The 24693-nt window shown below is 40.5% G+C and overlaps 1 protein-coding gene across 2 annotated transcripts in view; it reads left to right on the top strand.

Moving 5' to 3' along the window:
* The window catches only part of LOC134301967 (protein MTSS 1-like), a 55442-nt gene that overhangs the window by 13914 nt on the left and 16835 nt on the right, over window positions 1–24693 (top strand). For both annotated transcript variants that reach the window (XM_062986948.1, XM_062987027.1), the window contains exons 5-10: window positions 12248–12332; window positions 14002–14093; window positions 14347–14421; window positions 21315–21472; window positions 23204–23311; window positions 24103–24197. In XM_062986948.1, coding sequence (XP_062843018.1) covers window positions 12248–12332; window positions 14002–14093; window positions 14347–14421; window positions 21315–21472; window positions 23204–23311; window positions 24103–24197 — 613 coding nt within the window. The remainder of the gene's footprint in view (window positions 1–12247; window positions 12333–14001; window positions 14094–14346; window positions 14422–21314; window positions 21473–23203; window positions 23312–24102; window positions 24198–24693) is intronic.

Genomic DNA, 24693 nt, shown 5'->3' with positions numbered 1-24693 from the left:
TTGGATATAACTTAGAGTAGTCAGTATACAGCTTGTATAGCAGTGTAGATTTACTGTCTTCTGAAAATAACTCAACACACAGCCATTAATGTCTAAATAGCTGCAACATAAGTGAGTACACCCCACAGTGAACATGTCCAAATTGTGCCCAAAGTGTCAATATTTTGTGTGACCACCATTATTATCCAGCACTGCCTTAACCCTCCTGGGCATGGAATTCACCAGAGCTGCACAGGTTGCTACTGGAATCCTCTTCCACTCCTCCATGATGACATCACGGAGCTGGTGGATGTTAGACACCTTGAACTCCTCCACCTTCCACTTGAGGATGCGCCACAGGTGCTCAATTGGGTTTAGTCCATCACCTTTACCTTCAGCTTCCTCAGCAAGGCAGTTGTCATCTTGGAGGTTGTGTTTGAGGTCGTTATCCTGTTGGAAAACTGCCATGAGGCCCAGTTTTCGAAGGGAGGGGATCATGCTCTGTTTCAGAATGTCACAGTACATGTTGGAATTCATGTTTCCCTCAATGAACTGCAGCTCCCCAGTGCCAGCAACACTCATGCAGCCCAAGACCATGATGCTACCACCACCATGCTTGACTGTAGGCAAGATACAGTTGTCTTGGTACTTCTCACCAGGGCGCCGCCACACATGCTGGACACCATCTGAGCCAAACAAGTTTATCTTGGTCTCGTCAGACCACAGGGCATTCCAGTAATCCATGTTCTTGGACTGCTTGTCTTCAGCAAACTGTTTGCGGGCTTTCTTGTGCGTCAGCTTCCTTCTGGGATGACGACCATGCAGACCGAGTTGATGCAGTGTGCGGCGTATGGTCTGAGCACTGACATGCAGTGTGCGGCGTATGGTCTGAGCACTGACAGGCTGACCTCCCACGTCTTCAACCTCTGCAGCAATGCTGGCAGCACTCATGTGTCTATTTTTTAAAGCCAACCTCTGGATATGATGCCGAACACGTGGACTCAACTTCTTTGGTCGACCCTGGCGAAGCCTGTTCCGAGTGGAACCTGTCCTGGAAAACCGCTGTATGACCTTGGCCACCATGCTGTAGCTCAGTTTCAGGGTGTTAGCAATCTTCTTATAGCCCAGGCCATCTTTGTGGAGAGCAACAATTCTATTTCTCACATCCTCAGAGAGTTCTTTGCCATGAGGTGCCATGTTGAATATCCAGTGGTTAGTATGAGAGAATTGTACCCAAAACACCAAATTTAACAGCCCTGCTCCCCATTCACACCTGGGACCTTGACACATGACACCAGGGAGGGACAACGACACATTTGGGCACAATTTGGACATGTTCACTGTGGGGTGTACTCACTTATGTTGCCAGCTATTTAGACATTAATGGCTGTGTGTTGAGTTATTTTCAGAAGACAGTAAATCTACACTGCTATACAAGCTGTACACTGACTACTCTAAGTTATATCCAAGTTTCATTTCTATAGTGTTGTCCCATGAAAAGATATAATGAAATATTTGCAGAAATGTGAGGGGTGTACTCACTTTTGTGATACACTGTAACTGTTTATGAGTCGATACTTGAGTCGAACCATCCCTGGCTGCGGTTGCATGTTGGGATATGCCCCTATTGGTTTTTGCAAATTTGGATCTGTAGGTTAACAGTCTTGAAATCTGGACTTCAACCACTCTAGTGTGGCTTTGGTATTATGCTAAAGGGCAATTGAATGACCTTTATTTTTTAAATAAAAATATTCACATGTACAGAACAATGAAATAATGTTTTCCGCATTTCCCAGCTTGTTTGGTACGGCTGAACCCTGGAGCCAAGAGGGCTAAGGGCCTTGCTCACAGGCCTAACAGTGGCTGCTTGGCAGAGCCAGGTTTCAAACCCACAACTGTTTGTTTGATAGCACAGAGCTCTACTCACTTAGCTACTACTGTCCATACAATTTAAGAATCATGTCTTTTGATTTAAGAATTAGGGATGCACCGATCCAACTTTTTCAGTTCCGATACCGATCCGATACATATACTTTGCATATCGGTCGATACCCGATACCGATCCGATACCATTGTTGAATTAATAAACCGTATACTTTATCATGTGGGAAAGACTTAAGGCATCAGGATCGACTTAAACATTACTTGCAAAACAAAATATAATTAACACAGATATAAATGTACTGAACTGCTATTTATTTGTCAATAAAATAATAAACATAGCATAATAAAAATAAAAAAGGCAAACTTCTTAAAATATTTTAAAATAAATTAAATGTATCAGCTGAAACTGAAGTAGTTACACAAACAGTAATTAATCTTATTTTTTAAATATGTAGTGTAAACAGTAATTCAAACTCTAGCAGCGGAAGAAGAACCTGAGAATAAACGAATACCTTGGTACAATACAATCAGTAATCAAACACCGTAAACAAGCAAACATCTAGTGCAATTCAACATAAAGGGTGTGTTCGAAAAGCTAGTGCGCGCTCTACATAGCGTATTTTACGTCATCCTGTGCGCGCTCCCGAGGAGGAGGCTGTTCGAAATCTTCTCTCTTTCTCTCACAGAAAAATAAACATGGCTGATGGTGCGGACAAACGAATGGAGTTATTATCAAACGTAAATAAAGTATTACTGATTTTTAACCTGTATAAACTTGTACCGAGTGTTTTTATTTGCAAGTTCGGGCTTGTCAGGAAATGTAACCGTTATCGGTACCTGAAGGGAGGTGTTATATTGACGTTAGCGTGCTGTGCTACCTCAATCCATTGGTTTTAATGGCAAGATGCTAAACGCGAAACCCGATGGAAGCGCTGTCTAAGTAGCGCGTTCGAATAATATTGACTTATTAGAATCCTCTCTACTGAGGCAGCGTATCGGCCCATGGATCGGCCTAATTATCCGATATCCGATCCATCTCATTTTGGTAATATCGGCACCGATATCCGATCTTAATATCGGATCGGTGCATCCCTATTAAGAATCATGTCCTTCTGCCTTGCCAAATACGGTTGGCAGAGGGGAAATAGAGGCCAGATGATTGACGTCAGTTTCTATTAACTGACACGTACCTGAGCGAAAATTCACTCAAGGTGGAAGTTTTCTTTTTTTTTATTTATGGTTTCTTCCTCACAGAGTTGGCAGCTCCGTTATTTATGCCAGATTCGTTCCAATTTTATGCTGGCGTGGGAAAAATGTCTTTTTGTGAGCTCATCCACTGTCACAGCCTTTTCTGGGCATCACCCTTGATGAGTGGCCTAACTGCCCTTTTCTCCACTTATGGACCCATGGATTTTTTGCCTTTCTTTTGTTACTTTGTTTTTGTTATTTTGGCCACCGCATTTAGTTTTCCATTACCCTTTTTGTTTTAGGCTTTTTAGTCACTGTTTTGTTCTACCTTGGTTAATCATCCTGCAAATTGGGTTCATTTTCAATTCTTGCATGTGTGGGACTCAAACCTGACGAGACCCGCCCTGTTACGCTCTCATAACTATAATTGTAAGCTGTCATGGATAGAAAAAATCACCAGATTAGGAACAGCTTTGAACAGAGCTACCTTTCACTACTTTTGCTAAGACTTCCCAAACATCATGTTACTAATGATGACTAATCCATATTCACTTTATATTTCTAATACTTGGAGAAAGGAGAAAGATTAGCAGATGAAGGTTAGCATCTCTCTCTCTCTCTCGTTCTCTCTCGTTCTCTCTCTCTCTCTCTGTATGCGTATGGTTAATTAATAACGATGGGACTGAAACCAGAACTTAATGTGTAAATCAAACAGCATCATTTAACAATGTAGAAGCAGTGAGGTGCAGCAGAGTCTGTCCAGTTAAGCCACCAGTGCTGATGGCCGTGATGATATAAAGCGCTGAGCTAAGATAGAGATCATGCTAAATCCTACACCTGAATGTTTTGCACTGTTTCATACATTATACCCTGTATATTGACTGTCTAGTGTTTGAATTATTGTTGAGCGTATTTCAAATTGAAATGACTTATCACAGTGTTGTACCAGACACCATGCAAGCACATTCTTCTGTAACAGGTGACTCTCCCTCGATCATTTTTTTATTGCTGCAAGAAGATTAGAACTCCCCATTGTTCTAAGAGAACTACACATCCCAGCGTTGGGCGGCACGGTGGCTAAGTGGGTAGCACTGTCCCGGGTTCGATCCCCAGGCGGGGCGGTCCGGGTCCTTTCTGTGTGGAGTTTGCATGTTCTCCCTGTGTCCGTGTGGGTTTCCTCCGGGTGCTCCGGTTTCCTCCCACAGTCCAAAGACATGCAAGTGAGGTGAATTGGAGATACTAAATTGTCCATGACTGTGTTTGATAAAACCTTGTGAACTGATGAACCTTGTGTAACGAGTAACTACCGTTCCTGTCATGAATGTAACCAAAGAGTGTAAAACTAGAGATGGGACGATCGATCGGCTATGAATCGGTATCGGCCGATTTTTAATCAAAATATGCTATCGGCGATCGGCGATATTTCCTAAAAGTAGCCGATCCGATCGTGTGATATATAAAGATCACGTTAAGTTAACAGCTCAGTGGATTGATCCAGACTTTGAGCTACGAAGCGCCAACCATCACATCACCATTCAACAACAATCGTACAGAAACCACAGTGAAAGCTCTTCATGACCTAAAATAACATCATTAACGTTGTGCATCATACATACGATGTAATTTTGCTGATTGTAATATTTACTTTAAAAAGATAATTCAACCCGGTCACATCTGAGTCGATTCTATCAGCACGTTATATAAACTCCTGGTTCACTTCGGTAAATCGTAAGCGGTTCTTACTTGTGATGTAGATGAGAACAGAAAACGTTACAGAGCCAATCAGAGGCAAAAGTTTATTCATTACCAAATTCGTTAGTTCAGGATCATCTGCTGAACTTTTAGCTCCTTAGACGGAACGAGTCTGACGGTCGGTTACAGATCTGTGGTAATAGCAGTTTAATTAAGCTTTTTAATGAAGCTTTTTAATGTAAGAGTCACACAAAATGTTCTGTAGTAGCTGGTGTTTATTTTAAACCACGACATTTAATTAATAACAGTAAACACGGAGAGATAACTGAGAAGAGAAACTTACGCTTCGCGAAAAATGACTCGTGAATCAATGAATCACTTATAGCGATACTGTGAACAAAGCGTATCTTCTAAAGGCGCACACACACACACAAACACGCGCGCGCGCTGCTCCGGTTTATCTTCACTGAGGCTCTTTTTAAGTTTATTTATTTTATTTACTGCTAACCCCCCCCCCCCCCCCCCCCCCCCCCCCGATCGCAATCGGCTATCGGCAGATGTCCCTGAAAGGAGATCGCAGATCGGAATCGGTGCCAAAAACCCCGATCGTCCCATCTCTATGTAAAACCATGACGTTAAAATCCTAATAAACAAACAAACATCCCAGCGTTTAATAGCACTGAGTCTTTGCTCTGTTATCGACCCCGTCGGTAAGACAGACAGCCAGAGTTGCGATACCCAGCTATTTTTTCAGAAAGAGCTCTCTTGTTAACTGCCTATTGTCCTGTTTACTGTAAACAGTTGCAAGTCCGCTTCCTTAGTTTTACTTCCTGCTTAGAAAAATATATCTTAGAGTCTGGATCAGTCACCTGACTCATTTTTAGCTTCAGACAGTGTGTTAATTCCTCATTCTGATTCACTGAGTGAGTTGGTTTCTCTGCTCACTTGCTACCGGGCTTGGTTGGCCCTTTTCTCGTGTTTGCCACTGAGCCAGCTGGCTCACACTACAGCATGTGCACTCCTGATGCTTTAAGTGTAGTTTCCAAATCCTGCCTTTGGGCAGTTGATTTTTTATTCTTTGCTTCACACATTTATTCTCTGCTACATGCAGTCTGTGTGTGATTCTTTTGCTAATAATAGGGATGTCCCGATCCGATCTCAAAGATCGGAATCGGGGCCGATCAAGGCATTTTTTAACTTTACTAATGCCGATCGTAATCCCGATCTTTTGTTTTACACCGGTTTACAAAACAATAACTTTTAATCCGAGTGTGAGAACTTCAGGACCATAACGTACAGCTTTTACGAATTTATGTGTTACAAGACTGAACGACATCTCAGTATCAAGCACTCTGATTGGCTTAGTTATGTAACCGAGCGTCGTAGTGATGCACTCGCTTAATAAAGAAATAAATACACGGTATATTCACTAATTGTCGGGAGCAGAACACTTTATTAACTTATTCCGAATAGCGGACAGCTAGAGCCGAGCACGCTATCCCATGCACTATGGAAGCCCCAAAGGGTCAAAACACACTCACTTCGCGTAGAAACGTCCATCAAACCACTGTCACAATACAAGCACTTTAAGAACTGGCTTTCCTTCATAACAAAAGAGTGACTTTCCATTTTATTTTGGTATTCAGGTTTTACTGTAATGCTGTTAAGTAACTTATTTGTTTTTTTATATTCAAGTTAAGCTGCTACACCACTTGTGAGTGGAGATTTCTGTTCATTTTTAGTGTATCACTGCATTAAACAGAATTATGTTCTTTTAATGTAAAGTTCAAAATGAAACTGTAATTATCTCACTTCATTTTTACTACAATGCTGCACTAGGTTTGTTTACTTTTATTTTGTAAAAATAAAAGAGCATTAAGTTATAGCTTGGATGCAGGCAATTTTTTACCTACAGCACTGCAGAGCTATTCAGTTGTTAAACATGTACATTGTATTAATGTGAATAACTGTAATGTACTTGAAGTGTGCACTGTGTGAACAGTATTATCTAGTTCTTATCTAGACAATATCTAGAAAATACAAGTATCGCTTTGAGACTCGGTATCGGATCGGGATCAAAATTAATGATCGGGAACGGGAACAAAAAAAACGTGATCGGGACATCCCTAGCTAATAACTCCCTTATTTCTATTTCAGTTCTGTTCAGCCACAGCCCTCAGGTCCAGAACCCAGAATCAGATTGGAACAATTGCTGTTTTTTGGCTTCTAATTTATGTGTGTCATGTTGTTGTGTTTTTGCTCAGTGCATGAACCTTGTAAAAACTTTACTTTTCCAGTAAACTTCACGAGGTGGCTCCTTTTTTGTGCTATTTAGAGCAGACTTTGGCCCATGGTAAAGGATTACACACATTTAACATCCTCAGGATATTAACAGTATGCTGTGTTACTAAATATACCAGTGTGAAAATACTTGCACCAGTCTTATGTTACAGAAACTCATTCTGAAATGGAATTGAGTCCAAAAAATTGATTTTATTGATTTCATGTTCGACCACCACTTCAATCTGGTCAAGGTTGCTTTGGGTCTGGCTTCCCCAGGATCACACCCTGGACAGGACACCAGTCCATCGCAGGGCCTCTTCCATTCCCCCCCGATGTTTACTTTCTGAAGAATCAATGTTTTGTTTTCCATTTTATTTTCACCGATCTCATTAATCTGGTCAGGCTTTCAGTGGGCCTGGTTTCACTGGACAGTACGCCAATACATGGCATGGCTTCGGCCATCTCCCCTTAGAGATAGCCAATCATGTTTGTGTAGATGCCCGGGCGTTCGATAGCCCCAATGAGATTTGAACCTAGATGATAGGTTAGTGTAACAGGCCTCTGTTATCTATCTGTCTGTCTGTCTGTCTGTCTGTCTGTCTGTCTGTCTATATTGCAGTCCTGTAATCACAGCACAACACTGAACACTGACACCCCCCCCAATATTAAAATATGGTCATATGGTCAAATATCCCCCCAATATACTGCTTTGTATAATGTTACAATTCATCAGCAGTCCCATCAGTTGTTGATGTTGCTGGAATGTTTTATAATGTCAGGAACCACCTCCTCTTCTTCTGCCTAGTAAATTTGACCCCTTCCCAAAGTTTATTTCATGGCTACGACCTCGCTTTAAGCAGGCTCATCGACTAGGAATGTAACATAAGACTATGCTAGGTATGATTAGTACTTCTATACCAGGTTGTGTGGGGGTGGATTTCATGTTTATGTTATTTATAGAGAGAATGTGAGATGCCACTGTCTGACCCCTATACAAGAGGAATGTTTCTGTACACACACATTTAGCTTAGATTTTTAAGATGACTGGGATGAGCTGCACATGCCTGTGTGTGTGTGTGTTGGTCCTGGACCAGCTGTCTTTTTCAAAGGTCAGCACATCCCATTAACCGTTGCTAACATCTGCCGTCGGTTAGCATTAGTAATAGGCACAAGTAGACAAACGACTATTAATTATGTAACCACCAGTTAATTCTGATGAGTCGTACATCTCTGTGGAGGAATTTTGGCCCACTCTTGTTTGCAAAATTGTTTTATTCTCCAACATCGGAGGGTTTTCGAGGACGAACTGCCTGTTTAAGGTCTTTCCATAGCAATGGAATTGAACTCGGCCACTTCAAAACCTTCATTTTGTTTCTTTTGAGCCATTCAGAAGTGGACCTGCTTGTGTGCTTCGATCGATGTCCCGCTTATGACAAGTTGTCCAGGTCCTGCAGAAAAAAGTAGCCCTAGACCATCACACACACACACACACACACACTGTGTGTGATGAAGAAGGGAGGTGCTGCTGCATTGCAGTGCTATACACAGGCCGGGTGTCAGTGCTGGTACTTAAGAGAAGCAGAATGTAGACTGACTCCTGTATAGATTACTGCAGTATTTATAGTAATCGGGGTTAGGAGAGCAGTAAAGTGCTACACTGGGATTCCTTTACTTATTTCTATGAATGTAACATAAACATCATCAGCAAGCGTTTAAGTATTTATAAAGCAGTACTAAGAAACAATGAACTTGGACATTACCTCAAACTTGACATAGATTTAAGTTACACAAACGTGAACATGCACTAATTTTACAATACTTTACATTTTTAAGATAATATTACAAACGGTGACTCTGTGGGTAGCATTGTCGCCTCACAGCAAGAAGGTCCTGATTTGAGAAGGTGGAGAAGTCTGGGTTTTCTGTGTGGAGTTTGCATGTTCTCCATGTGTCTGTGTGGATTTCTTCTGGGAGCTCCGTTTTTCTTTTTTTCTTTTTTGTCAAAAACACTTCCACACCTTAGATGCTTGTGTATGAGATTTTTTAGCCGCAACTTGCTCCTCAGAGAAATCCATGTTTTCAGAGGGCGTGGCCATCTTTGTGATGTGTTGTTGCACGTTTTTGCAAATCAACATATTTTTGTAATCGATTACATTGATTACGTCAGTGCTTCGCCCCACCCCTAAATGTGACATGTGGTGCCCAAACTTGTGCATATTACACACACAGAATAAACAGAATACAGCCATAAGTAAGTGGAAACTGGACCATAAGCCTGTTGGACATTTATTCCAAAAGCATGGCCATTAATTTGGAGTTGACCCCCCACTGTTCTGGGAAGGTTTCTAGAAATTGTGCAGGTGAGAAATTGTGCCTAGTTAGTCGAAATCATTTTGTGAGGTTGTGTTGTGATGTTGGGCAAAAAGGCTTGGCTTACAATTGATCTTTAAATTCATCCTATAGGTGTACATTAGGGTTGTGGTCAGGGTTCCTCTTTACCACACTCACCAGACATGTCTGTACGGACCTTGCTTTGTGCAGAGTCTTGCTTAAACAGAAATGAACCTTTTCCAAACTGTCGCTACAAAGTTGGAAGCACATCATGACAGTGGGTGTGTGTTGGTGCGGTCAGCAGCAGTAGAGTTGGTGAAAATGCGATTGGGTAATTGGATACGACTAGATTAGAGGAAAGATGCATTTAAAAAAATCGTATCCAATATCAGTCCATCTTTTCACTCAATCAAGTCTTTCTTATCTGAGAAACCCTCGAGTTTTATTCAGTCTCTCCTTTTTATGGTCAGCATGTGTTTACTGGACATCTGTGATTGTATCTTTCTCCTTCGCTTCTTGTCTCACTGTCTCTTTCACACACGCTGAGAGGAGCAGAAGGGAAAGAAACATATTACGCACCTCAGTAGAGCAACACACACAAACACACACATACACACAAACACACACACACAGTGACATTGTGCCTTATGGCTGTCGATTTCTTTCAAAAATCTTTATGAAAATGGTTTTAAATGTATTCTAATATTATTTTGGAGTAAATTAGTGTATAAATTTTACTGCCACGTTTACTTTTGTATTGCATAGAACAAATAAGATGGAATCAGTCCAATAATCCTGCTGCTGTGTTAAAAAGGCAGCCAACAGAAAAAAAATGTCTAATAAAGTGATTACTTTTTCTGTTGGCTGCTCTGGTATTTATGGGGTCTCAACAGCAGATTATTCTGATTAATATACCTGATTTGGCACAGTTTTACACCTATTTTACACTTATTTTGTCAAGACTTGGGACTACTACCAATGGCTGGGATGTTCAGTCGTCTCTCTCATCTCAGACATAGACAACCGTGCATGTATAGACTCTCGACCGGCTGATAGCACTGCTGAGATTCAAACCCCGGAATCCAGACTTTGTAGCCAGCATATTAACCTCTGTGTGAGCACCTCTTTTTTTGACACATACATTGTTTGTTATTGTCAAGGGGTGGGGGTTTGCATTAAAAGTGTCAGATACAGCGAACTAGTTTGGATTTTCATGTGACTTATACTACAGTGCATAACATTCCCGCAGTGTCATTCATTTACATTCATGGATGTGAAAGCTGGCCACTAAAAAAGCAGGACTGGAAGAATATCGATGCGTTTTGACCTTTGGTGCTGGCGGACACTTTTGAGGTTACCAAGGCAGGAATGCACACTTGATAGTAGAGATGCATGAGTACCGATACTAGTATCGGGTATTAGCCCGATACCGCGCTCATTAACTCGTACTCGTACTCGTAAACGAGGCTCCGATACTAAACATCCGATACCTTGTACCTAGTGCACGTTACTGCGTTAACGCAGGGATTTTCAACCTGTGGGGCGGCAGTGCTTGTCTGGGGGGGCGTGACATTACGAGATTTTTTTACTTCTAAAACTAAAGCAATTTATTTTTCACCCACGGGAGACAGATTGAATTATTCTCACTGACCACGCTCACACGCACGTTTAATGTTATTTAGTTCCGTTAGAAAAAAAAAAAAACCTTCAAAATAGAGCTAACAGCGAAGATAACCGGTTACAAAAGCAGCGACCGCTGTTATAGGACGTGTTTGTGTTCAATACTCTGTTCACAGTGTCGATACAAGTGATTCAGGAGTCGACTCATTTTAAGCTTCTTTTCTCAGTCATCTCTCCGTGTTTACTGTTATAATAAATGATGCGGTTGTAAATAAACACCAACTACTACAGAACATTTTGTGTGACTCGCTTACCTTATAAAGCTCAGGCTTAATTATACTGGTTATTACCACAGAGCGGGAGCCGACTCAGAGTCGTTTACGATTTACCGAGGTGAACCACGAACGGATGTGCTGATAGAATCGGCTCAGATGGGATCGGGACTGTATTATCCTTTTAAAGTAAATATTTCAATCAGCAGAATCGCATCGCATGTATGATGTGCACAACGTTCATTACGTGCGTTTATTAATGAACGTTTAGGTTAGCTTGCCAGAAGCTTTCTCAATGATGTCTGTGCGGTGTTTTTTGTTTTTTACAATTAGTGATGGCAACCCAAGCAACTGTTCCACTGCACTATTTTACACTAAAAACTACAGTACACTCTTCCATAATGCTCCAGATTGCATCATTCTAAATAGGTATCGGTATCGGTATCGGCGCGTACTAAAATACATGTACTTGTACTCGTACTCGGTTGGGAAAAAATGGTATCGATGCATCCCTACTTGATAGTGCACCAGTCCATTGCAAAGCATCTCACTCACCCCAAGTGCAAATTCAGAACTGCCAATCCAACCACTGCATTTTTTGGCAGGTGGGAAAGCAGGAGTACCCAAAGAAAACACACACAGACGCGGGGAAAGTATTCCAAACGTCTCACATACTGCGAGTGCAAGTAAAGTTAAAAAACGTTTATGGTGCTGTGGGGTCTTAATATGACCTGCTGTGCCAGCATTAAAGCCATCTCCAACGTGTGTGCTGTAGTAAGTCCAAGGCCCTGACCTAATTTCTGTCCTATGCCCTTGTGAAACTGGTAAAGGAGACCGAGTGTACACTGAGTTTGCAATAAAATCAGGACACAATACACACCTTTACCTTAATAAGAAGTAATACATTGCTTACCTCTCTGTCTTTAGTTCAAAGGCATATATTCATACATCACTTGTGTGTGTGTGTGTGTGTGTGTGTGCCTGTCTGTCTATTGCAGGTGGAACCAGGGACATCGGTTCAGCTCTGACCAGGATGTGTATGAGACACCGCAGCATAGAGGCCAAACTCAGACAGTTCTCAATGTGAGCTCTCTCTCTCTCTCTCTCTACACACACACTATTCTGTAGCACTTTTCTACATGTACAATTAAAGCTGTATGAATGGGGAAATTATTGTCCTGAAAAGGTTGTTTATATTTGTTAGTTGTTATTTGCTAAAATCTGACTTTGACCAAAATGTTTTCATTGTTCATTGGTCCAGGTTTTGTGCCCCTCACTCCAATTTATGCATTGTAATAACTAGGGATATAACAATACACTCTACCCACGATGCGATGCGATTCACGATACTGGGTTCATAATATGATTTTTTTCCCAATTTTTTAAACAAAATTAAATTTAAGACAGATTATGACAAAGTCTTAAATCTTATATTTATCAAAATAATGAATGTCCTTTTATTTTTGAGGTAGGTACAAACTGTGCAAAACAATGCTGCACATTTCCCTTTTTGTGGAAAAAAAACTAATAATGAACAAATAATTTGGCTGGAAAATTCTGAACCTGGCAACCCTGTAGTGACGTCAACCAGGCAAGGTGAATAGCGCCAGTGCCCTCCGCTGTTTAAAGTGAATAATGATTCGGCATACGTGTAAACCGATTTGAATCGTTACACATGTGAATCGATTTTTAACTGTCTTGTGGAAGTTGTGGTGCATCGTTACATCCCTAGTAATAACACCACTACTACTACTAATAGTAATAATAATAGTCATTATAATCTTGTTCATAAAAAACACGCTATTGTAGCATGTGAAGAATAAGCTTTGCATTATTTTGCTGAAATAAGCATGGACTTCCCAGGATAAGAGTTTCTGCATAGAATTGATGTACAGCTTTCTCTTTGCATAATAAAGTTTCAGGTTGCATTTGTTGATGCATTGGTGGAACGTGTTGAGTGACAGCAATTCACTGAAGTACTCCCAAGCCCATGTGACCTTATGGTAGCATGATGGCTTTTCATGCAATGCCAGTTCAAAGGTCATGCACATTTAACATTCACCCAAGAAGGAGAGAGGTCCCTGCTGAGTCTGGTTCCACTCAAGGTTTCTTCCTGTAATTGTAAGGGAGTTTTCCCTTTTTACCGTCACCATTGGCTTGCTCGACAGGGGTTTTTGGTCTGTCGGTGCTGGATTCTGTGAAGTTGCTTTGAGACAATGTTCATTGTAAAAAGTGCTACACAAATAAATTTTACTTGAGATTTCCTGAATCTTTCTGGATTTCCTGTATTGTGTACAGCGTAAGGCATAAAGGTCTTGCATTGAAATATGTTCAGAGCCTTTGGTGGATCCTTCTGTTAAACTCAATCCTGATACCTGTTACCAATTCACCTGATTGTTGTGGAACAGTGGAACTGTAATGCTCTAAAAAGTTTACACTGTTATTTTGTTTCTGTTCCAACTTTCTTTAAGTGTGTTGCAGGTATTAAATAATTTTTTTATTATTACAAATTACAATTATGTTGGTCAGCCAAAGCAATTTTTTTGTACTTTTGTCGGGTAATTAAAGTTTTAGGAGAGATACTAAATCATAGATTCCTGTTTTTATTGCATTTCACGACTTTTTTTTTTATTTAGAAGTGAGGTTAGTGCTTATACTGTGGATATAAGTGGAAGCAGTGTATGTGAGTGTACACTTGATATTAATATTTGTTATTGTGTGAGAGTAATGAAAGAGTGTGCTGTGTGTTCAGGGTTTTTGTAGACTCTCTGAGTAACCCGCTTCAGGAACAGATGGAGGAGTGGAAAAGAGTCGCCAACAATATGGATAAGGATCATGCCAAAGGTACACACACATAAACACACACACATATACACACACACACACACAGTTGGTGAGTAGCTGCAGGAATTTTCTGCAGTCTGTTTGCTCTATATAGTCTGTCATTACTCAGTCATCAGTAACACATTTGATGGCTTAGATCCGTTTCTTTGGTTTTTTAGTTTTTGCTTGACGTTAAAACAACTTCTATAAGCTTTACAGAGTTCTGATCTCACTCTGCTCTGTCTGTCTTCTCTCTACACTGATCTTTGGCCAGAATACAAACGAGCACGACAAGAGATCAAAAAGAAATCTTCAGACACGCTTAAGCTCCAAAAGAAAGCAAAGAAAGGTTAGTGTTGCCCCCCTCATTACACAAACAGTACACACTACAATCAGGAATAAGAATCAGTTGGTTTTTATAGGTGCAGAGAAATAAGAGTTATCATGCATGTTTACTACCAACATGGGTCAACGTTTGGCTTAAAAGTGAACTTTCATGTTTGCATTTTACACAGTGCAGACTGGTTTCTAACTGTTCTGTCCTACCTTTTAAGGTCTTATTATTTTCAACCCACATAGTTGAAACATTAGTGTTTATCTCAATGATGCACCAGATTAAAAGGCATCAAATCAAATTCTATTCTGCAGTATATGCAAAGTGAAATATATTTTGACACCCATAAAACACATTTGACAAACTCTAGCAAGTGCTAATGCGAATCAGCCCTGTGTATGGAGAGACACACCCTGATCAACGCACTCCTTCCCCGCCCCTGTGCAGGTGCCATCAATCAGCCAGCAGAGGTTGTAGTTGCATCAGTTACGAGGAGACCCTATCCGACTTACTACTACCCCACCCCTATATGAACAACATTCCAATTGTTGTTCATATGGCTGATCACCCAGCTGGATGGCAGAGCTGAGATTCGATACGATGTATTCGAGATCCCAGCTCCGGTGTGCTAGTGTGTGTTATGAGCGGCCTAAAACACATTTCTAACAAATTCAAGCAGTTCTTACAAATACATTGTTTTATATTTTGCATTTCATTTTCACGTCCTAACATTGTTTTATCCTGGTCAGGGTCACAGTGGGACGGTTGCAGTTTTCTGAGAATCCTTAGATCCCTGTGTGTGTGGGCTAGTGTGGCAGACCAGTGTGCCACCCAAGCGTCTGGCTGAAAACTTGAAAATGTAATTTGACATGTTTAATCATGGCATGGTTTGATAATTTACTTACGTATTTGTAGGTTCTTGGGTGGCACAGCAATTTATTTTGCTAGTCCAACACCACTAAGCCCTGGGTTTGAATCTCGGCAATGCTGCCAGGCGTATACATAGACATACAGTGGGGGAAATAAGTATTTGATCCCCTGCTGATTTTGTAAGTTTACCCCCTTACAAAGACTTGAACAGTCTATAATTTTTATGGAAGGTTTATTTTAACAGAGAGAGACAGAATATCAACAAAAAATCCAGAAAAAAAAACTTTAAATAAAAGTTATTAATTAATTTGTATTTAATTAAGGGAAATAAGTATTTGATCCCCTACCAACCAGCAAGAATTCTGACCCCCACAGACCGGTTATGTGCCCATGAGGCACACAAATTAGTCCTGTCCCTGTATAAAAGACACCTGTCACAGAATCAGTTTCTTCCGTTCAAATCTCTCGACCACCATGGGCAAGACCAAAGAGCTATCAAAGGACGTCAGGGACAAGATTGTAGACCTGCACAAGGCTGGAATGGGCTACAAGACCATCAGCAAGAAGCTTGGTGAGAAAGAGACCACTGTTGGTGCGATAATTCGAAAATGGAAGAAATACAAGATCACAGTCAATCACCCTCGCTCTGGAGCTCCATGCAAGATCTCACCTGGTGGGGTAAGAATGATTCTGAGAAAGGTGAGGTCAGTCCAGAATTACACGGGAGGAGCTTGTCAATGATCTCAAGGGAGCTGGGAGCAGAGAAATGCTGGATATGACCCCAAGAACACCATCCCCACTGGGCATTTCTTTACCTCCAAACACGGCGAGTGGAGTTGATGCCAAAGAGCTCAATTTTGGTCTCATCTGACCATATCACATTCTCCCAAGCTTTCTCTGAATCATTCAGGTGTTCACTGGCAAACTTCAGACGGGCCTGTACATGAGCCTTCTTGAGCAAAGGGACTTTGCGGGCACTGCAGGATCTCAATCCATTACGGCGAAGTGTGTTACTAATGGTTTTCTTGGTGACTGTGCTCCCAGCTCCCTTGAGATCATTGACGAGCTCCTCCCGTGTAATTCTGGACTGACCTCACCTTTCTCAGAATCATTCTTACCCCACCAGGTGAGATCTTGCATGGAGCTCCAGAGCGAGGGTGATTGACTGAGATCTTGTATTTCTTCCATTTTCGAATTATCGCACCAACAGTGGTCTCTTTCTCACCAAGCTTCTTGCTGATGGTCTTGTAGCCCATTCCAGCCTTGTGCAGGTCTACAATCTTGTCCCTGACGTCCTTTGATAGCTCTTTGGTCTTGCCCATGGTGGTCGAGAGATTTGAACGGAAGAAACTGATTCTGTGACAGGAGTCTTTTATACAGGGACAGGACTAATTTGTGTGCCTCATGGGCACATAACCGGTCTGTGGGGGTCAGAATTCTTGCTGGTTGGTAGGGGATCAAATACTTCTTTCCCTTAATTAAATACAAATTAATTTATAACTTTTATTTAATGTTTTTTTTCTGGATTTTTTTGTTGATATTCTGTCTCTCTCTGTTAAAATAAACCTTCCATAAAAATTATAGACTGTTCAAGTCTTTGTAAGGGGGTAAACTTACAAAATCAGCAGGGGATCAAATACTTATTTCCCCCACTGTAATTGGCTTAGTCTAAGGCCCTGTGTTGGATTGCCACCCTGTCTAGGGTATTTCTGCCATGCACTAAGTGTTTCCCAGTATAACTGGGCCTTGCCGCAACCCTGACCAGTACAAAATAACTGATGAAAATGTTATTTTATTTCAGTATTTCTATTTGTACAGCATTTTTAGGGCTTTAGGGGCCATGGTGTATTCAAGCATGGAAAAGTATGCAAATGTGTGAATGCTGTATGGTACAATGACCACAAATGTCATGTTGGTGCTGTGTGATGCAACATGACAAATTACACACACAGGTCACACTTGGAAACACTTCATTCCTGTAATTAAAGTTTAAAACCCTACTGTGCACTAATTGTTATCCAGAGTTTGTGTGAAACAAGTTAAGCCTTTATTATTTATGTCTTTCTTTCATTGGCAATGATTATGTTTATGCTCTCAGACATCATACCTAAATTGCATGTTTAGGTAGGGAATTTGGAATGCCTTGACGTTCCTGTGTGCTACATCACATGGTTTATACTCCTCCACACTGTGTGGGTATATGTGTTGCATAAACAGGAGGCTTCTCTGAGAGGACAGCCACCCACATGAGTAATTTGATGTTCCCTGACCGCATAATCAGCTGTGACCCTAGTGGCAGACAGGAACCAGTTCTGCCGCTTTTGTATGCGACCTGTGAAAGTACATTTCCACTTGAAGTGTGTATTTTATATACTCCCTCAGACGGTCCACATTTTTGCTCTCTTCCAGCTTCCAACATTTCTGCACCAGAACTTGTGTGTAACAGTTCATTCCCTCTTCTGTGCGTGAGAGCTGCACTCCACAGCCCTCAATCACTTTGCAGTTTAAGTGACTGATCAATCACTTAGTATTATGATTTAGTAAGTGGTATCTTTAGTACTCTGACTGGCGGTACACAGTATGGAATTGAAGCACTCGGGTTGCGCAGTAAATTAAGGTAGCCCCTTGCCACTGGCATCCTGGATTTTAATCCCCAGCGGTTCTATCAGCTTGCCAGGCATCTAGATAAAGGCATGATTGGTCTGAAAAAGGCCCTGTGATGGACTGGCATCCTGTCTGGGGTGTGTTACTGTATTGTGTCAAGGATTCCAGTGAAAACTGGACCCACCATTAAAAAAAACTAGCATTCAAAAAAGCTAAAATGGAACTAGCTTTTAAGAGTTAATCTTGAGCACTTAACATAACATTTAGCTAATGCTTGCAGTAGCAGTATTAATATTAGTCCTAGGTTACATTATTAAATGGTCAGTAACTTGTTTAATTGTAGCGGTTGTGTTTTTAGAATGGCAGCGAGCAGCTAGTCAGCATGTATTAACCCCATGATGTTTTCAGCAGTATATAGATATAGCCAACCTTGTGAAAATGTACAATAATGATTACTATTAATTTTGTAGCATTAGCACATAGCTAACAGAAAGGCTAGTAGGCCGGTTGGCTACATGACCCGTTTCAGAGTTTTTCTGGGTCCTGCATCCTGTTCCTGGATAGACTTGCATTACATGATCCAATAAAAATTCCTGATGTTTTGTGGCTGAATTTGCTGCATGTCATGTTGATTGATTATCTGTTGTATTTAATCACTTGATCTATTATTTGTAATGCTGTTATTATATTGGAGCTCCTCTGATAAATCTAAACAGGGTTCTGTTTAGTCCTATCTAGAGTATGTGAGACAAAATGCAATCAGTATCAGTTTACAGTGCTTACAGTGCTTCAGTGTACAGTGCTTTGAAGAGATATTTACCCCTGCCAGATGTTTTGCATATCTGACATACTTCAAGATTCAGATCTTTAAATGGGCAGTTGTAGCCTAGTGGTTAAGGTACTGCAGTAGTAACTAAGAGGTTGCTGGTTCAAGCCCCACAACTGCCAGGTTGTCACTGTTGGGCCCTTGAGCAAGGCCCTTAACCCTCACTTGCTCAGACAATATACTGTTACAGTATTGTAAGTCGCTTTGGATAAAAGTGTCTGCTAAATGCCGAAAATGTAAATGCAATTGGAACTGGGTAAAAATGACAAAGTTACTTAATTAAGCAATAAAACAAATTTTAGAATGATTATTGTAAGATTCATATAATCTAAACAGCACCTAATTTCCCAGATGTAAAAGCAACAGTGTCTCAACAAAAGCACTGTGTTTTAAAGTAATGTTACCGATTCCAGGTGTAAAAACCCCTAATGACTACACAGATGGTAACAGTGGTAATAAAAAAAACTCTCTAAATATTACAAGTAAAAAACCTTGAGAGGACTCAGACTCAACAGGGACCTCCATCCTCCTTGGGTGGCCTAGAGAATCATTTGGATGAAAGTCAGTCTATAGAGGATTACAGAGCTACTTCTAAAGCTTTGAGACTTTAACAAACCGCAGCAGGAGCTATTGTTTTCAAATAAAAATAACAAAAATGGTACCTATGGTACAGTTGAAAACTGAATTCACTGCTAACCAAGAGGAGCACAAAGGCTTGCTTTACATTTGCCTTAATATTCCAAAACTCTTTAATATCCCCAAAGCCTTTTGAACTGATACACATATAAAGACATGAGTCATTTTATATCTGCCATAAAGCTAACATTCTACATTAGAACATTAGACAAACATGGTGGTAGTGTGATGGTCTGAGGGGTGTGTTGTTGTTGCTTTAGGGCCGGATGACAGAACCTCATATCATAAAATTGCTTTTTATCATAAAATTGGTCTAGTCATCAGTCTGTGATCTAAAGCTTAAGTGCACTGAATAGAAAAAATTAATGTTATTTTCGCCCTCATGTTGCCTAGCAACACTGTTAATCGAACTACCTTGCGTCGCGGAAGAACGCTTTATTGTAAGTTTATACACAATAAATACATTTATGAATTAAACATTGTTGTATTTATTATATTTTATGTTGACCGCCGTTTTATAAAAGCAATAAGCCACTCGAGACCGTGCATTACTGTTAAGATTTTAGCACGGGGAAAGAAGTTTTAGGCACTCCGCTTCACGTCGTGCCAAAAACGTCATCCCCGTGCTAAAATCACAGTAACGTACGGCCTCTCGTGGCTTATTGCTTTATTTAAGAGCATTATAGAGCAAGAATAACATTTGATAACTTTTAAATTAGACATTAAAGTAAAATAGCTTTAAAAGAAAATAAAGAAAACAAAAGTGGCCCAGTCAAAATCCTAAATGGATTCCCCATGCCCATGTCAGGACCGAAACCTGATCTTGAGTTTTAGGATTTAGGATCTGAGTTTTCACACAGAGGAGTGGATGTGGGTTATTTTTCTTCATTTTTTACTCAGGTTGCATTTGTCTTATGTAATATTTTATCTAACATTTTAAAACAATTAAGAAATCACACAGGAGATTTTCCCCCTTTATCTCCCAGTAAAGCCATTTCCAATTTCCAACTGTGCAATTGCACAATTCCCTGATCAGATCAGAAAGAGCTCGATCACTACATACCCCCTCCAACGTGTGTCCAATCCAATCCATTGTGATCTTAAGTTGTATGTGGTAGTTGTGGTTGCTTAGTAAAAGAAACCTATAAAATGTCCAGTGAGCAGTTCTTGTGCCATTGTTGCTACCAGAGGCAATTGGAACGAAACAGTTTGGCAGTCCTGCTCTGTAAGCTTGTGTGGTCTGACCCTTCATTGTTAAACTGTTGTCGCTCTTGGACTTTTTCAGTCCACTGTAATACCAATTTAAGTTGACCGGAACAGATCTAAAAGGTTCATTGGTGTAAAGATGGCATCATATAACACTGCTATGCTAAAATGGCACTCTTTGTTTTGACCTATTCTTTTAAAAATGTTTGTCTATAAATAGTCTTTGGCTGTTTACAATAGATGTAATATATTATAATCAACTAATATCCACTAAATATTCGGTCTCTTATTATACCTGCTACACCGGCAACTTGCAGAACTTGCAATCCAATTCTTATTACCTGCCAGTGCTGGGTTCCCATACACAGCCGTATCACAAACGCTGTGCTCCATGTGAATATGAGATTCGAACTCCTGAGATTGAACACTCCGTTGTGGTGTGGTAGCACATTTAACAGTACTGGGTTTTTAACTCAAAATAATATAATAATTAGCAGAGGAGCAAACTAATAGCTTGACATAGTTTCTGATACTGTATGACAGTTTTCCTTAAAATAATCAGTGTCACTGATTTAAAGCATCAGATTCGCTGGACAAAAATACAGTAATATAGAGGCTCAGTCTCATTTAGATTTTTTTTGGGACAGATAGTATTACCTAACCAAGTTATTTCTTTTACAATGGTTTGTTATGTTGAAGACATGCAGTATACAGGTTTTATGTGCTCCTACTGATGACCGCTTATGTGTGTTTGTATGTGCTGCAGGGCGTGGAGATCTGCAGCCGCAGGTGGACAGTGCTCTACAGGGTGTAAATAATAAGTATGCATCACTGCAGGAGACAGAGAGACAGGCTGTAAGAAAAGCTCTGATCGAAGAGAGAGCCCGATTCTGCACGTTTGTTTCCATGCTAAGACCGGCCATAGTGAGTGACGTGCTCTCCTTCCAGTTTACATTTACAGCATTTAGCCAACACTCATTCAAAAAGACTTACAGAATTGTGTAAACAATTTCTCACGCACAAGTAGACAACAGTTTAACTGCTATAAACTATAGGTAAACTGTAGGTTAGAACTAGGGATGCATCAATACCATTTTTTCCCAACCGAGTACAAGTACATGTATTTTTGTACTTGCCGATACCAATACCTATTGGATCAGATATCTGAAATGCTCGAAAACTCGATCCGAGCGCTCGGCGAGCCGAGTTGCTCCCGAGCCGGCAAATCTAGCGCCGACCAGTCGCCGAGCGAAAATCAGGGCAAAGATCGCGTAGTGTGAACCAGGCATAACGCAGCAACGTGCACTAGGCACACGGTATCGGATGTTTAGTATCGGAGACTCGTTTGTGAGTACGAGTACGAGTTAATGAGCGCGGTATCGGGCAAATACCCAATACCAGTATCGGTACTCGTGCATCTCTAGTTAGAACAAAAGTATATGTAAACAAACAGAAGGTTTTGATTAGTAAGGAGACATTAGTCCAGGGTTAGTTTCCATTTAAGTGCTTAATAAATAGATAATAAAGGTCTTTAGTCATTTTCTGAAGATGGCAAGAGACTCAGCTGTTTGAACAGACAGAGGACGTTAATATTACCAACTGGGTGCTAGTACACAGAAGCCTGTCTTTCTTGAGTTCTAATTGGTGGATCAAAACAAGCCAGACCTCAAAGGCTCTGAAGGTTTGGCATACCTTTAAGCACTTATCAAAACTGGTCCACTTTTACTTTTTAAGTGTCATTTTTTTAAATTGATGGGCATGATTAATTTTTTTCTTAAACTACTTTACTGTAAAAAATCCTAACATGACATAAATGCCATGCGAAAACAAGGAAAGTGATTTTTCCTAAGAGGCTGCCACAGAGATGCTACTGTATAACCTTCATTTAAATTTCTCTCTACTGAAACCATAAACTCTTAATTGTCTATCAGACTGTATGAGAGTGGGTTTTCTTTGCTTCAGCCCAGTCTAATAGTGCTTCATTTTAAACTATGGTGATTTGAAGTTGTATGGGGTTGCTTGGCCAAAGAGGCCAATCAGGTTTTGTCTCTACCAAAATGAATGCTCTACTTTGCTCCAGAGTCCAAGAGTGGTTTACTTAATCCATTGTGATCTTAAGTTGTATGTGGTAGTTGTGGTTGCTTAGTAAAAGAAACCTATAAAATGTCCAGTGAGCAGTTCTTGTGCCATTGTTGCTACCAGAGGCAATTGGAACGAAACAATCTGGCAGTCCTGCTCTGTAAGCTTGTGTGGTCTGACCCTTCATTGTTAAACTGTTGTCGCTCTTGGACTTTTTCAGTCCACTGTAATACCAATTTAGGTTGACCGGAACAGATCTAAAAGGTTCATTGGTGTAAAGATGGCATCATATAACACTGCTATGCTAAAACGGCACTCTTTGTTATGACCTATTCTTTTAAAAATGTTTGTCTATAAATAGTCTTTGGCTGTTTACAATAGATGTAATATATTATAATCAACTAATATCCACTAAATATTCGGTCTCTTATTATACCTGCTACACCAGCAACTTGGAACTAACTACACGTAAATGATATGACTAAGATGATCACGCTCGTACAAACCGCTTGCTGTTGAGTAATATCTATTTGAAACAGGTTCACCTACTTAAAGGCATTTGTGTGTCTCTTTTAGGAAGAGGAAGTGTGTATGTTGGGCGAGGTCACTCATCTGCAGTCGATCTCTGATGATCTCAGGGCTTTGACCATGGACCCCCACAAGCTTCCTCCTTCCAGTGAACAGGTGGAAATATACTTGCACCACATCGCACACTCCTGCACTCTCAGAAACACACCTTTAACCCATGGCCCACCTCACAAACACCAGCATACCATTATTTCCATGTCAGTAAAACACAATCCCTATTTCTATAGAATAGCTTTAAATGTAATAACTTTAACTCTACTTAAAATAATGTGAAGCAGTCTAATACACTAGCTTGCCTCTGCGTAGCATTCAAGCTGACAAATTCAGATCTTAGCAGTGCTTCTGACCTGACCGGGCATCCAACAAACACAATTGCATTGTCTTAAGTGTGGGAAGGACTAGTTTAGGCACCAGAAAGAGTGATGGTTGATGAAAAGGAAATTAAATAATAAAAAAAAATCTCTACTTTGTGCTGTTTTCAATTAAATACCTGTAAAACACTGGCTTTTCACAAATGGCTTTTGACCAAACTTTTTTTGGAATTTGGCTTCTAGTAAAAAAACCCAGACACCTCAACATACTTGTAAAGTAACACAAGCAAACCACTGTGAACAGCGGCTCAAAAGACTGTATGTGCGGTAACACTCTCCCTTTGTTTATTGTTAATAAGTATTTTTTGATAGTTGATGGATAATTGCACATGCAGTTACTGTATATAAACACAAATTTGACTATTAGACTCTTTGGCTATAAGAAGCATTACATGGACATTTGTAATATACCACTATTACAATGGCTACACCAAAAAAATGCAATTATTGTGTAGTGATTTAGACGTATTTGATTGATTTATGCATATTTATTGTGTTTTGTGTATTTGTGTTCAGGTGATAGCTGATTTGAAGGGATCAGAGTGCAGCTGGTCATATCAGACTCCGCCTTCCTCACCCAGCACGACATCTAGGAAGTCCAGCATGTGCAGGTGTGTAAAAAAACACCCACATTAACTATGTAGGATGCTCACCAAGAATTCAGTTGCCCCCATACAACAACCTAGTTGTTGCAAAAGGAAAACCCAGAACAAGCTGGACACGGAAATGCACTAGCAGCACACAACCACACAAAGTGGCACAGCTCGCGACCAGCTTGGGTCAAAACCCACTCTAGGGCTCGCTTTGAAAAGGCCACTATTTCAGGGCAGTTCTGACCCGAAAAGATTGGAACGCAGACGATAAAGTGTGCTGGCATCATATGCCAACAGTAAACCAGAGCAAACTGAGCCGTCCATCACTGTTTAAAAGAAAAGCAGGTTTCCTAAAGGATGAGCCAGCAAGTTTGTGAAGAAGAAACTATGATAAATAGAAACACTTCCACCTGGAGCAAATGAATGCTTAATGGGCTTGTTAAGTCTGACGTCACACGTGACGTTCGGACCATTTCCGGGTCCAAACGCAAACAACTATGATATGATAAGATAA

The sequence above is a fragment of the Trichomycterus rosablanca genome, chromosome 1 (assembly GCF_030014385.1).
Source record: "Trichomycterus rosablanca isolate fTriRos1 chromosome 1, fTriRos1.hap1, whole genome shotgun sequence".
Lineage (NCBI taxonomy): Eukaryota > Metazoa > Chordata > Actinopteri > Siluriformes > Trichomycteridae > Trichomycterus > Trichomycterus rosablanca.
Note: the sequence above shows the minus strand (reverse complement) of the source record. Positions and strands in the feature narration are given on the sequence as shown.